General features: G+C 52.5%; 1 protein-coding gene across 1 annotated transcript in view; it reads right to left on the reverse strand.

Annotated features, from left to right (window-relative positions):
- Nucleotides 1-16,617, reverse strand: part of LOC146839280 (uncharacterized) — a 112,720-nt gene that overhangs the window by 16,681 nt on the left and 79,422 nt on the right. The window contains 2 exon segments of the mRNA XM_085651310.1: nucleotides 12,925-13,050; nucleotides 13,595-13,669. Of these exon segments, the coding sequence (XP_085507436.1) occupies nucleotides 12,925-13,050; nucleotides 13,595-13,669 (201 nt within the window).

Genomic DNA, 16,617 nt, shown 5'->3' on the forward strand with positions numbered 1-16,617 from the left:
AACAACTAGTCGGTGAACCTATTGAAAGTTATGTGCAGGCCAACTTTTGGGTAAAATACTTTCAAGGATAAAGTGATAAGGAGCCAATGAGGGGAAATTAACAGAAAAACGTAAGACGTTGTTAACCACTGCCAATTTTTGAGAGTGAGATTGAAAGTACAGCATCTTATATGGAGGAGCGGTCACTTATTTCAGGATCCCAGATTGTGCATAAAGTGTAAGCAAACACACAAACAAAGGAGGAGTGTGGTACCACAGGGAAGAAACCAAAAAGCTGGCAATGTTACAGTGAAAGTCATCTAGGAAATGCATTGTTTTGCCCAGTGATTGATTGCAACGTTTCACTTAAAATGGCTGTTATGAAACCGATTAATACCATTGAGAGCCAGAACAAATGTAATGGAGAACCTAATTTAAGTAAACAAAGTATTGTACTGTGTGTTGACTCTATTGGCACCTCCATGGCTTGGTGTATTGAAAATGATAACCTGCTCGGAAGAGATGGTGTGCATGTCATTAACAGACCGTATTGTATAACAGATGTGGAGGGTGGTCTAATGAGGATGATGGCTAATTCTAGTTAATCAATTCTGCTTATTGGCAGGGATGACCAGAGTGAATTCCGGAGACTAACTTTAAAAGAGACCAATGTCACACTTGTCGTGACTTGCGTCTGGTGTCAGAGAAAATGATGTGTTGGGGTATTCTAATGCTGTTCTCATCTTTAAAGGTAACAAATATGGTTCATGTTAATTGTGATGGCTAGAGCAAAGACATTTGCAAATTATACTAGATTTAACAAATCCTAGACAGGTGATACTAGGGAGAGTGTGTGTGAATGTTTGTTCTATGGGTTCAACATTTTGAGAGCAGAGGTGTCCAGATGTATTTAGGGGCAGCCTAGGTACGCCAAAGGGTTTTTCCAATAGAATCAAATAGAAATTGTTGTCCAATCGATGGTGCATAAAATGCAGAGGGTTCTTTTAGCATTAAGTGCAGAACTGAAGACTGAGCTTGATAGTAAAGAGTAAAGAGAGGGTCATTGAACTAACTTAGGGCTCAACATGGTTGTTACAACAGGTACTAGCTTGTAAGTCTAATGGTTCCCTCGGAATACGTGTGAACCTCAGGGCCTTATTTGGGGTGATAGACATCTCCTGCTTAAAATTAACTAAATATTGACAGTGTTGAAAATGCAATTTGTTTTTATCACAAATGATTTGTCAGAAGCCAAGAACATCATCTGCAGAGCCCCCCAAGGATCATCTCTCCACCTGACCTTGTTTAACATCTATATGACTCCACAGGCCGACTTCATCAGATCGCACAACATCAGTATCCTTTCCTATGCAGACGACGTCCAGCTGATACTCTGACTGACAGGCAAGACTCCTGTGACAAAAACCAACTTTGCCACCTGCATGATCGCATCAGCCACCAGGGTGAGATATATCTGCTTCAAGCTCAACTCAGACATGAGTGAAGTAGTGATCTTCGGAACAAAAACCTCTGCTTGGGAGTCCAATTGGTGGCCAGCATCCCTCGATTCCACACCAATCCCAGCCGGCCATGCTATAAACGTAGGAAACATCCTAGACAACAAGCGCAACATGACAGTCCAGATAAATGTGGTGACCTCTACCTATTTCCATATCCTGGGGATGCTGTGAAAAATCTTAAAGTGGCTACCAGAAAAAGCCAAGAAAACACTCTGATAACCAGCAGACTCTGCAGGAATTTCCAAATTGATCCTGAACAGTCTCCAAACCATCCGAAATGGTGCAGCAAGACTTGTGCTTAACCCACCTCACCCCATTCACATCACTCCACACCTGGAGGAACTTCACTGACTTTCCATACACAAAAGTACTCAGTTCAAACTCCTCATGCACACAAACAAAGCTCTGCACAACACAGGCCCCACCTACCTCAACAGTAGCATACACTTTCATCAATCTTTCAGACACCTTCGCTCAGCCGGAGTCTCAGTAGCCCATGTACCCTGCAGACACAAAAACAGAGCAGGAGGTTGCGCCTTCTTGTACATCTCCCCCAATGCATGGAAGAACCTCAACCGCACATCAGAGCCTTCTTCTTGCGTCTTGAGTTCTGCAAGAAGCTGTAGACCTGGCTTTTCCACTAATCTCACATTGGAAGACAGCCTCCTACCCATCTGTGAAGAGCGGGGATCAGATTGTAGACTGCGTACGCATAAAGGTCTTGTTGGTATGAGGGCCATGAAGCACATGCTTAGGGAGAGTTTCTGAAGGCGTGATCTAGATAAGTACATGGAATGGTATGTGAGGCAATGCATTTCATGTGCCAGCACTGATATGTGACAAGTCCCTCTGCTGAGTCCTACTGAATTGATGCAAGTTTTTAAAAAAGTACCAGCCGAAACTGGGTCTGGGTATCACTGATTTCCTTAGGGTATGGAAAGAAATTATGGAATGAAGTGCTTGAGTAATAAAGCCCTGTGGAACCCATTCTAGACACCCAAGTCAGGCCTTCCACACAAAGTGGAGGGGAGGTTGTTTGCGGAGACAGTGGAAGTGTACTGTTGAGATAACTGAAGCTGGAGAGAGAAGACCTAGACTCTGTAGTGAACTGAGTGGAACCAAGGCTCCTTTAGACATTCAGTGAGGTCTTTTGTTTGGCAGAACACTCCTTCTTAGTCTTCCCCAACACTGCCCCTTGGGGATGGTTGCGTTGATGCGTGGGACAGCAGACTCTGTTGTGCAGAGGGAAGGAGACACGTTAGGTGAAGTCCAGCTTTTTGTCTTTACCTGATCACACTTTCAGTTTGGCTGATGATAGCCGCATGCAGAAACCTCACACAACTTTGTGATTGTGTTGTGAGTGCTCTAAACAGAAGGCTACTCTGCTTTGGGAGGTATCACTATACAAAGAGTCTGTGTCAGGAGAACATCCTGGAAAGGAAACTTAAAAAAAAATACCACTCATACCAGTTCTGAAGACTGTGACAGTGAAGACATATCTCCTATCTCCTACCTGATTATGCTGTAAAAAATGGAGGACCAACTACTCCACTTGTTATTCCAGCCCCAAAAGTATTTTTCAGATTTTAAAAATAAATATTTTTAAGCAATGTGTAGAAATAACAAAAAAAAATTTATATACTATAATTACACTTTTCTGAAAGTGAATTAATTTATATATTCAAAACAGATTGTTAAAATATTTTGTAATAAGAGGCAGGTCCTGAACAGACTGGACGACTTGATCGAGTAGCAACAGATTCCATCAAATCTGCAGGCGGGTTTCAGGAGACAGAATAGCACAATCGATCAAGTGTTCAGGTTTCTGGCCATTTATTGGAAAACGGTTGTGCTCCAAAAGTCCCATCTCTGCTTAATTTTTGTTCACCTGAAATCTCCTTTTGATTTGGCCCCCAGGGTTAAACTTTGGGAGTCTCTAAAGCAGAACGGTTTCCCTAACGACCTGTTGTCTATCCTAATGCGTTTGCATCAGGACAAAAACAACCGAGAACACTGGGATAAAAATAGAGAGTTAACTAGACCCATTGACATACACAAGAAAGTATGACAGGGGTGCGTCCTTGCCCTCACTTTGTTCTCCCTCTATCTTAACGGCATAGCCCCATATTAGAAGATTGTCAGTGTAATCTCCTGAGGAACAGGGGCCGGAAGGCTCCCATGCTCCTTTTTCAGGTCTCGCTAAGTCAGCGCGCATGCGCTGCTCGGAGAGACTTTAGTAGGTGAGTTTTCAAAGTGCTGCTGGCTGGCGACACGCTTGCGTTCACGCGAGCGTGCAAGCGCGAACCGCCAGCCTTCAGCACGATCTGTCTTTGCATCCAAGGTTCCTGAAGTCTCCTCCTCCTGCCTCCTGTGATGACAAGATTTCTCCTCTTCAGCAGGTATAAAGACAATTGTTGCAGTACTTGGTCTGCCTCCTACATTGATGCTTACTGCACAGTCACTGGACAGGCTTGGTAAACAAACACACCTGTTACATAGGAGCCATCTTGTGTTTGTTGTGACTCCAGGCAGTTTTTTGCCGCCCCTGGGGAGATGTTCTTTCCACTTGCTGTTCTGAAATCCCGCCTTCGGGCTCTTAAGCACCTTTAAATCCTCATTAACAAAATAACTCGCTGCAGCAATGATTTTGTTCCCCGGAGAGCGCGAGGTTACTATGGGTGTGAATTCTTGGAGGTACCAGCTCGCTGCTTTGCCGCCCACTCCTAGACACAGGACTTTGTGTTTCCTGCTGGCCCGGAGGGGGCTATCCTGCCTTTCTGGGTACGGGGCTGTTGTCTTCCTGGTTACAGGGGGCCACCTGCGCCCCAGTGCGTGATCTTGGCCCTTCTAATGAAAAACTATAATTAGAGCTCACTGCAAAGGTGAAATTGTTGCGTGGAAGATTTAAAGGGGCAATTCATATATATTTTTTTTACCTAGCGCTTGTGTCTTCCTTCCTACATCTACAGATCAGAGGGACAGTCTTTTATTTTTCAGCTTGAGTTGGTTGTAGGCTTGGATCAGTGTTACTCTCGGAGGGGTCATTGTCATCAGTTCTGATCTGAGTTATGAAGTTTGAAATTGGCAAGTATATACTGAAGGGCTGGCCTTCGCTCCCAGACGTTTGGGGAGGAAGAAAGGAGCGCTTCACTGGGTACCGGTCCTGGTTGCTTATCTCACGGGTCTTTCTTTATTCATCAGACGTGCTGGCCGTCACCTGTGGCCACCCATAACTTTAGCTAGAGCTTTCTTTATAAATGTACATTTTCCCCCTCCTGACAGGATAAAAATGCAGAGATCTCAGGTGAGACGCTGGAAAGGAACGTTCTAGACTATAAAACGAAATAAATAAATCTGCTTCGCGATTTGAGCCATGCGTCAGCAGTCTACAATAAAATACAGACCATGTGGGGTGAATTAGTTGTATGAACCAAATACTATGTGTTTCTTCATTTTTCAAAAACTTTTCAGCCAACATCTTATCCCAGTGATGGACAACTGACGTTTAACCCCTTGACTGCCGTCTTTATGTAAATGTATGTTCTAAAAATGTGCACCCAGCATGCCCTTTTGATGCATTTGTACATCATAGGCACAAATGTCAAGTAAAGTGCCCATCCAGTGTTTGTTCTGTGCATACTCTGGAGAAGTGTCTGGCTCTGGACCTGTGCAGTGTTCTGTGCACACTCTGGCGAAGTGTCTGGCTCTGGACCTGTGCAGTGTTCTGTGCACGCTCTGGCGAAGTGTCTGGCTCTGGACTTGTGCAGTGTTCTGTGCATGCTGTGGAGAAGTGTCTGGCTCAGGACCTGCGCAGACAAGGGGTTAACCTTTTTTGTTTTATTTTAAGCTGCCTGCACAGTATCTTTGCATCCCTTCTATAAGCTGCCCTTTGGCGTCCCTCTCTTGTGTGGTAACAACCAGTCCCACCTCATCAGGTTCTAATGCTTCCATCAGATTTACTGCCCCAGTTGTATGATTTCAGTGCAAGTTGTCGTGTCTAACCCTCCAAGGTTCCTGAAGTCTCCTCCTCCTGCCTCCGCTGCATATTTTTAGGTCTCGCTGAGTCAGCGTGCATGCGCTGCTCAGAGAGACTTTAGTAGGTGAGTTTTCAAAGTGCTGCTGGCTGGCGACAAGCTTGCGTTCACGCGAGCATGCACGCGCGATCCTCCAGCCTTCAGCGCCATATGTCTTGCCTCTTGCTTGCTCCCTGCCTCCACCCCTCCTCCCGCCTTCGCGCTTACAAGCGTTCGGGATTCTCCCAGTGGGTGCATCATCATCAGGCAATATCACGCCCACCTTAAATGTATCTTCCATCGCTGCCTCAACGTGCTTTCTCTTTCCACAAACTCGATGTTTGTGTTCCTTTATTTTGAGATGCTTTTAGTGTTACTGTTTTGTGACTTAAGGAACATTAAGGAAATGTTACAGTGAAACTGGACAACGTTCACAGTGTTTATTTCTGATCACAGCGGCTGCTTCATGTCCATTGCACCATTCAGGGAGTCCTTTCGTTGGCGCTTTCATGAGGACATGATGAGGAAGCTGGAAACTTTTGGCACATTCTCTTTAAAAGAACAGCATATTAGCGACTGCTTAGTCGATTAGACCTATGTTGCGCTTTAGATCTCAAAGCGCTATGGTGGGTGCAGCAGTTATAACTCATGAAATATGGGGTGCAACTCACAGGGAGGGGGCAGGTTTGAGTGCACATTGGTTGCAATCGAACTCTTGAGATGATGGGCTGTGTGTATCCATTATCAGCACTGAGTCTTTGCTAAGTGATCTTGTTTTGTTTTTGTTGTTGTGTCAATGCTTTGCTGCGCCCGTTTGACTTACAACGTTCTTTCTCTTTCTCCAAACTCGATGTTTGTGTTCCTTTATTTTGAGATGCTTTTAGTATTACTGTCACACACACAACCACAACCACACCCACCACACACACACACAACCACACACACACACAGCCACACACACAACCACACACACACACACACAACCACACGCACACTCAACCACACTCTCACACAACCACACACACACAACCACACACACACACACACACAACCACACACAACCACACACACACAACCACACACAACCACACACTCAACCACACACACACACACACACTCAACCACACACACAACCACACACACAACCACACACACAACCACACACACAACCACACACAACCACAACCACACACAACCACACACAACCACACACACACTCACAACCACACACTCAACCACACACACACACTCAACCACACACACACACTCACTCAACCACACACACACAACCAACCACACTCAACCACACACACACAACCAACCACACCCACACAATCAACACATACACACACAACCACCACCACAACCACAACCACACACACCCACAACCACACACACAACCACACATACACAACCAACCACACATCCACACCCACAACCACACACAACCACAACCACACACACAAAGGGAGGAGACAACTGCAGCAGGACCTTCGGCTCGATCAGGACAGCAGAACCACTGGAAAAGGAACCCCTCGGCACGACCTGGGCAGCAAGAAGTTATCACTGGAGACATCGTGATCCTATGAACAATAGTGTCATCAATGATCTAATCCAAACTGTAAACTGTGACAAATAACATCCCTATATATTGCATTACCACAGAAACAGCAACAAGCGTTGACATAGCCAATAGGTCTCGCCTTTGGGACCTTATAAGTGTTTTGCCATGCAACAGTTGTTGTTGCACCAAGGATATTGTGCTGCATAACTAAATACTTATAAGGTCCCAAAAGCTAGACCTATTGGCTATGCCAATGCTTGTTTGCAGGTGACACCTTGTTCGTGTCAAAGACCGCTGCTGACCTCCAGTCTTTGGTGGATAGATTTGCAGCATTTTGTGTTGCACGAGGACTGCTGATATATCACACTAAAACAAAGTGCATGACAATCAACCTTCCTAAATCATACTGAGGTGTCATCAAGCTTGATGGTGTCATTTTGGAGAGGGTCTCAGCCTTCGATTACCTTGGCCCTTGCAAATTGTTAAGAGTACTCTTAATTTAACCCGTCATGCTTCGGCTATCCTCAGGCGTTATGAGGCTACAAAAGCCAGGATTATTTTACCTGCACTTAAGATCTACAGTTCAAAAGCAGAGGGAAGTGTGTGATATGGGGCTGAGTTGTGGGGGAGCACGTGTCGACCCAATTAGGCACAGCACAAAATACTTTTCTGAGATCCTTGGGGGGCGTATCTAGAAGTACACCACTATTGCCACTGCGCTGGGACATGGGCATCAAATCTATAAAACCCAATTTTGATAATTACTATATTGGCACTGGCTGCAATACACTCCAGCTTTAGCGGAGCACTAGAATGCTTTTAAAAAGATAGTGGAGATAGATACATCTCACACGGTCAAGTGGCTATGGTACGTTAGAGAGGCATTGGCGGAGCTTGACAGATGACAATCAGTTCCTGGGGAAACTCCATGCTCTCCACAGCCCCCCCCAGGGACACTCCATGCTCTCCACAGCCCCCCCAGGGACACTCCATGCTCTCCACAGCCCCCCCAGGGACACTCCATGCTCTCTGCAGCTCCCCAGGGATACTTTATGCTCTGTGCAGCCCCCTGGGGACACTCCATGCTCTCCACAGCCCCCCAGGGACACTCCATGCTCTCCACAGCCCCCTGGGGACACTCCATGCTCTCCACAGCCCCCTGGGGACACTCCATGCTCTCCACAGCCCCCCAGGGATACTTCATTCTCTGCGCAGCCCCCCGGGGACACTCCATGCTCTCCGCAGCCCCCCGGAGACACTACATGCTCTGCGCAGCCCCCCGGGGACACTCCATGCTCTCCACAGCCCCCCACGGACACTCCATGCTCTCCACAGCCCCCCGGAGACACTCCATGCTCTCCACAGCCCTTGGGGACACTCCATGCTCTTCGCAGCCCCCCTCCGAGGACACTCCATGCTCTCCACAGCCCCCAGGGACACTCCATGCTCTCCACAGCCCCCTGGGGACACTCCATGCTCTCCACAGCCCCCCGGGGCCACTCCATGCTCTCCACAGCCCCTTGGGGACACTCCATGCTCTCCACAGCCCCCTGGGGACACTCCATGCTCTCCACAGCCCCCCGGGGACACTCCATGCTCTCCACAGCCCCCCGGGGACACTCCATGCTCTCCACAGCCCCCCGGGGACACTCCATGCTCTCCACAGCCCCCAGGGACACTCCATGCTCTCTGTAGCCCCTGGGGACACTCCATGCTCTTCGCAGCCCCCCGGGGACACTCCATGCTCTCCACAGCCCCCTGGGGACACTCCATGCTCTCCACAGCCCTTGGGGACACTCCATGCTCTCCACAGCCCCCCGGGGACACTCCATGATCTGCGCAGCCCCCCGGGGACACTCCATGATCTGCGCAGCCCCCCGGGGACACTCCATGCTCTCCGCAGCCCCCCGGAGACACTCCAAGCTCTCCGCAGCCCCCCTCCGAGGACACTCCATGCTCTCCACAGCCCCCTGGGGACACTCCATGCTCTCCACAGCCCTTGGGGACACTCCATTCTCTCCACAGCCCTTGGGGACACTCCATGCTCTTCGCAGCCCCCCTCCGAGGACACTCCATGCTCTCCACAGCCCCCAGGGACACTCCATGCTCTCCACAGCCTGCAGGGACACCCCATGCTCTCCGCAGCCCCCCGGGGATACTCCATGCTCTCCGCAGCCCCCCGGGGACACTCCATGCTCTCCACAGCCCCCCGGGGACACTCCATGCTCTCCACAGCCCCCCGGGGGACACTCCATGCTCTCCGCAGCCTGCAGGGACACCCCATGCTCTCCGCAGCCCCCCGGGGACACTCCATGCTCTCCGCAGCCCCCCGGGGACACTCCATGCTCTCCACAGCCCCCCACGGACACTCCATGCTCTCCACAGCCCCCCACGGACACTCCATGCTCTCCACAGCCCCCCGGGGACACTCCATGCTCTCTCTGCAGCCCCCCGGGGACACTCCATGCTCTGCGCAGCCCCCCGGAGACACTCCATGCTCTCCACAGCCCTTGGGGACACTCCATTCTCTCCACAGCCCCCCGGGGACACTCCATGCTCTCCACAGCCCCCCGGGGACACTCCATGCTCTCCGCAGCCCCCCGGGGACACTACATGCTCTCCACAGCCCCCAGGGACACTCCATGCTCTCCACAGCCCCCCGGGGACACTCCATGCTCTCTCTGCAGCCCCCCGGGGACACTCCATGCTCTCCACAGCCCCCAGGGACACTCCATGCTCTCCACAGCCCCCCGGGGACACTCCATGCTCTCCACAGCCCCCCGGGGACACTCCATGCTCTCTGCAGCCCCCCACGGACACTCCATGCTCTCCACAGCCCCCCACGGACACTCCATGCTCTCTCTGCAGCCCCCCGGGGACACTCCATGCTCTCCACAGCCCCCCGGGGACACTCCATGCTCTCCACAGCCCCCCGGGGACACTCCATGCTCTCTGCAGCCCCCCGGGGACACTCCATGCTCTCCACAGCCCCCCGGGGACACTCCATGCTCTCCGCAGCCCCCCGGGGACACTCCATGCTCTCCACAGCCCCCCGGGGACACTCCATGCTCTCTGCAGCCCCCCGGGGACACCCCATGCTCTCCACAGCCCTTGGGGACACTCCATTCTCTCCACAGCCCCCCAGGGACACTCCATGCTCTCTCTGCAGCCCCCCGGGGACACTCCATGCTCTCCACAGCCCCCCGGGGACACTCCATGCTCTCCACAGCCCCCCGGGGACACTCCATGCTCTCCACAGCCCTTGGGGACACTCCATTCTCTCCACAGCCCCCCAGGGACACTCCATGCGCTCTCTGCAGCCCCCCGGGGACACTCCATGCTCTCCACAGCCCCCCACGGACACTCCATGCTCTCCACGGACACTCCATGCTCTCCGCAGCCCCCCGGGGACACTCCATGCTCTCCGCAGCCCCCCGGGGACACTCCATGCTCTCCACAGCCCCCCGGGGATACTCCATGCTCTCTGCAGCCCCCCGGGGACACCCCATGCTCTCCACAGCCCTTGGGGACACTCCATTCTCTCCACAGCCCCCCAGGGACACTCCATGCTCTCTCTGCAGCCCCCCGGGGACACTCCATGCTCTCCACAGCCCCCCGGGGACACTCCATGCTCTCCACAGCCCCCCGGGGACACTCCATGCTCTCCACAGCCCCCCACGGACACTCCATGCTCTCCACGGACACTCCATGCTCTCCGCAGCCCCCCGGGGACACTCCATGCTCTCCACAGCCCCCCCACGGACACTCCATGCTCTCCACGGACACTCCATGCTCTCCGCAGCCCCCTGGGGACACTCCATGCTCTCCACAGCCCCCGGGGACACTCCATGCTCTCCACAGCCCCCCCGGGGACACTCCATGCTCTCCACAGCCCCCCGGGGACACTCCATGCTCTCTGCAGCCCCCCACGGACACTCCATGCTCTCCACAGCCCCCCACGGACACTCCATGCTCTCTCTGCAGCCCCCCGGGGACACTCCATGCTCTCCACAGCCCCCCGGGGACACTCCATGCTCTCCACAGCCCCCCAGGGATACTTCATGCTCTGCGCAGCCCCCCGGGGACACTCCATGCTCTCCACAGCCCCCCCGGGGACACTCCATGCTCTCCGCAGCCCCCCGGGGACACCCCATGCTCTCCGCAGCCCCCCGGGGACACTCCATGCTCTCCACAGCCCCCCGGGGACACCCCATGCTCTCCGCAGCCCCCCGGGGACACTCCATGCTCTCCGCAGCCCCCCGGGGACACTCCATGCTCTCCGCAGCCCCCCACGGACACTCCATGCTCTCCACAGCCCCCCACGGACACTCCATGCTCTCCGCAGCCCCCCACGGACACTCCATGCTCTCCACAGCCCCCCATGGACACTCCATGCTCTCCACAGCCCCCCACGGACACTCCATGCTCTCCACAGCTCCTGCATCAGTCACACGGAGAGGTCGCCAGGATTGCCATCAAGGATCGAACGTTTACCCACCTGATTCAGCAAAAGAGGTCGGTTTGGTTGAATGAACCTGAACTAAGTGCGTATTTGACTGTGAGAGATCTGCAAGACGGGACATGAGCATGCTTCACCCTTTACCTGACTTTGCAGAAATGGGCGGAACAGCCAGAGTAAGGGCTAGTGGGAGAGACTCAGGGGCGCAGCATCACAAAGGAGACCTGCACCTAGGCACACCTTTACGAATGGCTGGTTGGATGGTGAAGAGTTTCGTTCCACTGCATAATTAAAAGCATTTTCTTTTTATGAAAAGACAAGCACTGGGCTGGCCGCTGAAGTGACTGTGTCTGATGGGTGAATGCGGAGAACTGAACTCAAGGTTACCTTACCTGACAGTCAAGTGCCCTCTCTACCCTGAGAGTCGAGCATGGAAGGGAATCTATTTCACTCACTGTGAACAGCCGTGGCTGGGGGGGTCTCTGTCCATGCGAGGCAAACCTCATCAGCCACTACTCTTGAGGCCCTGCTGCCCTAAGAAAAGATCTGATGCACGTCTTCATCTACTAGCAGACGACCGAGCAGCATCACTACGTTTCCTCAACTACCTGACGCCCTATTACGTCTACGGTGCAGTTTCCCTGTTTGCGCCACGGCGCACCTTAAAACAGGTATGCCGGGCGCAAAAAGGGAAAGTACACACTATTACATGGAATGCACTGCCCCCAGGGCAGCCACAAACTCGCGCTGCCCGCAGTGCATATAGGTAAAATATGGAGTAGCTCCGAAGCAGCTCTTGTGTTTCACTGGACAGGTGGCAACCCGCCTGCACTTTTAAAAGGGAACAGAGATCCCCTTGCAGGCAGGTGAAGTGAGTGACTGCACCAGCCTGCAAGGGGACCACTGGGGTCCATGGGGCCCATTTCCCCCCTTCAGGGGCCTGATATCAGGACACGCACTCTCAGCGCACCTGCTGACAGCTTCTTTACCTCTGCGCCTACGTCTCTAAAGGGAGAATGCAAAGGTATTCCCTCATTTGCATGCCCCCATGTAAATGTGGGAACGTACTCTGGTGATCGCGTTGGCGCTAGATTTGCGCTAGCGCTATCTGTATTACAGAGAGGGCAGCACAAGCGTCTGTGGCCCCTTCAGTAATACCAAAGTGCCCCGCGGGCACGTATAGCGGACAACCATATTCATTGTGCCCCTGGGGCACTTTTCATAATATGGCCAAAGAAGTGTAGATGGCCAGGTGCTCGGTTGAGGCACATCTTCCCCTAATACCAGAAGCGCGGATAGGCAGTCGCTTAAGGGAGGCATGTGTCACTGTAATCCCACTGGATCTGTCAGCCTTCGTGTGATTGTATGTGGGAAAGCACCATTCCTTACCTGGAGCATAACTGACATGTTGTGTTTCCTCTGGCCTCGGAAAGGTGGTGGGATGGCTCTCCTCCTCCTCCTCCTCCTCCTCCTCTTTAATGATGACCGAAATGATATTTGTTATCGTCCCAGAGCCTAAAATGTATTGAAATGAAAAAATAATTAAAACATTTACTTTTCAATGTACTATGTGCATGAGTGTGAAATCTGCTGACTTACTGCAAAGAAGGCCAGATGCACGACCCTATTTTGCAACCCGCTTGTGCAGGCAAAATCTAATAAGGCCATGTCCAATCCCTATTTAGCGAGTCGTTGTTTACATATGGGAACCGCAGTAATGTTGTGTGTCTGGAAGGCGAGACTTGTGAAACACACACCTCCTCTGCGAGTGCAGACATGCTGTCCAGCAAGGAAATGTTACAGGGACGAAGTCCCACCCACCACAGACAGTATTGTGTTCAGTCTGGAAACACCACAGGAAGGGCGTTTTCAAAGGTTAGGGCCTGCGGGTTAGTAGAAATACAACTCAATGCTCTGGCCGCACTAGGGCACCCCTGACACCCATACAGGACCCTCAAGAGGCTCTCAAGGGGAGGACAAGTGGTAAGCTTCCTTGGTGTGTGTCATGTGAGACCACTTGTGTGTTTGTGCTCTGAGACTTCCACCACTTGTCACTCACCTGAGGGACAGTCACTGCCATGTTTCCTCTCAGTGTCTTCATCCACAGGCCTCAGATCTTCTGTTCCTGTAGCTCCTAATGAAGACACACAGGAGGAAGTCAGAGAGCCTGTTTGCAATGAGCACAGCATTATTATTATCATCATAAAAGTTAATAATAGAAATAAATTTAAAAATAAACATTTTCTAACAAAAATTATTTAAACTAACCACATGACCTCTAACAACATTTATTAAGTATTATTTAAAACAGTGGGGGCGGGGGAGGAGCCAAGATGGCGACCGGAGCAGACGCTTGAGCGCCCGGCTCCGTCGGCCCTTGGCCTCGGACTATCATCCTGCTTCCTATCCTCGCCGATTTTCGAGGTGCAACGTGTGCGACGACGCGCTGACCGCGCCGCCGCTTTCCCGGAGTCTTAGCCCGCCCGGACGCCGGAGTTCTTGGTGCTTTTGTTCTCCGCACTGGACCCCTGCTCTATTGTGGCCTTGGCCGGCCCCCTGGAAGCTCCGCAGTTACCGGACCCGCTAGCGTAAACCTGAGCCCCACGGTCCCGGTCCCACCTTACACCACGGACTGTCGCCGGATGAGCCGGGGGAGGGACGCCCAGACACCTCCTGCACCCCGCAACTGATGGGCTGGAGCTACAGGGTAAGCCCCGGTGCGGCGGGTCTCCTGCCCCGTTCCGTGGACCGCGCTGTGGGAGGCTGCAGACCCCCTTCTTCTATTGCCTAGTCGGCTGCAAAGAGAACCCGAGGGAAGGGCAGCGATTGTTGGCTTTTCCCTGTTGCGGCGCAGACCTGAGGGGAATTGCCTCCTTGCTACGACCTCCCCCCCTGGCCACCGTACCGTGCTGCGGTAAAACATGGCGATGATTGCCTGCTCGCGGCTGGGGGATGCTACTCTGGTCTCGCCCGCTGCCCGCTTCGCCCTCCCTCTACCAGACACCAGCTCCACAGTGCCGTCCCGGATTGCTACCGATGTGGGGGAGCAGCCTCCGCTGACATGCGGCTCCGTTCTGGCTGCCCTGCGGGACTTGCGTCTACAAATGTGTCTTGGCTTGCAAGCGCTGAGTGAGCGGTTTGACTCCATACTGTCGGCTGCGGGTCGTGAGCGCCCCGTTTGTCATCAACAAGGCGTGGGTCTGCCAGTGCTTTTGTCCTCTTGCGGGGACGCAATGGCTGTTTATGATCGTGCTACACTGGTGCCTGCCTCTGGCTTTACCGGCACCCAGGATCAATCGCTCTCCAGCTCAATTGCGGATACTTTGTCTCCCCGTTCATTGCTGCCTGCTTCGTTGTTGCCTGCCTCACCGTGCCCGCAAGGGTATCCAGCAGAGCGACACCTGACGTCCTCGAGGAACTGTTCACGGTGGCCTACTGCTTCTTTTCTGTGGAACTCCTGTACTTTACATGCCAGGTTTGGACTTTATGTGGTGTACAAGGGGACCTCAATAGATGGTCGGCGGCCATTTTGTGACTCTACTTCACCATCTTCTCCCAAGCGGCCATATTGTCTTTGTCTGCACGGGGGGCGGGGCCTTCATGTAGGGGCTGGGGTAATCTTAAGCCCGCGATCGGGCCAGGGCTAAACTGATTTATATCGCCATGGTTTCACGGATGGGCTGGACTGGGACTGGAACTGTTTGCATATGTTGTGCGCACTCGTCGCGGTTTGTCCGCCTTCACTTCAATTGTTGTGACACGTTATCTTCCCACGACCGCCTTCGGCGTAGTGGGTTCTCAGTGGGTGGAGGCCATAGCTGGCCGATGGTTTCGGGCGCTCTGGGGTAACGTAGGCTCCTCCCCACTTACCTCTCTGTTCTCTTATTTTTCTTCACTCTATTCCTACTTTCTCTCTTGTCTATATTTCGGGTTCATTGGGCGACAGGCACTATGCTGGGGGGGGGGGGCAGGCCGTAGCCTCCGCATTGGTGTAGGGTGGGGGGGCAATTCACTGTTTCTACTTAGTTCTATGGGCCTTTTTCTTTTATGTTTCTGCGCTATACTTGTTTCGATTCGGGGTCCGGGTGTGGGGTGGATTGAGTGGGGGCGGCTCTGGAGGGGTGCATATTTACTCATGTGACTATCCTGTTATATAACTGCATCGCCTCACTGCCTGAGGTTTTCCTTCCATGACCGTTTTAATGATGCTGCTGCTCTCCCGTGTGGTGAAGCTATCTTGCGGACTCGAATCTCCTTGGTTCTCATTCTTTACTGATTTTTCCCTGATAAAATTATTTTGAAAACCTTAAAATTAACCTTCACTTCTCCTTCCCCTGGTGTCAAGGATCTCTCCAGTGTATACCTCATGACTCGTTGCTAATCTTGACCGTTGATGCACAGGGGATGTAATGTTTGTACCAGTGCTTAACCGTACCGTGGCCGGCCTGACGGTTGTAGGCCCGTATTTGTTCTTTTAATATGCACAAATGAAGGTTTTAAAAAAAAAAAAAACAGTGGGGGCGCTAGAGGGCGTGGGCAAGATGACTGCCTGAGTGCGGCTCCACCAGCCGAGTGCAGGATACGACAATAATCCTGATAATGGTGTGACATCAGGCCCTCGCAGTAGTGGAATCCCAACAATACTGGTGGCGAGGCGACATCCAGCAGTCCATGTCGGGCGAAGACGGCGACGGAGGATGCGGTCCGACCTTGTGGCGGCGGTCTGGGATGAGGAAATGGTGACTGCCTGGACCTCCTGAATGGGCCTGATGGGCCATGAGGGCACCGCAATATAAGCAGTGAGGGGAGAGTAGCCACCCAGTGCCTGATAATGACGGTGAGAAGCTGCTGCGTCCATGATCAGCCCGAGGGACAGTAATGAGCCGAGACGGACCTGCTGAGTGTGGAATGGACGGACGAGTGACTGTTGCGTCCATGATCAGCCTGAGGGACAGTAATGAGCCGAGACGGACCTGCTGAGTGTGGAATGGACGGACGAGCAACTGCTGCATCCATGATCAGCCCGAGGGACAGTAATGAGCCGAGATGGACCTGCTGAGTGTGGGATGGACGGACGAGCAA

This window comes from Triturus cristatus, chromosome 4_1 (assembly GCF_964204655.1).
Source record: "Triturus cristatus chromosome 4_1, aTriCri1.1, whole genome shotgun sequence".
Classification (NCBI taxonomy): domain Eukaryota; kingdom Metazoa; phylum Chordata; class Amphibia; order Caudata; family Salamandridae; genus Triturus; species Triturus cristatus.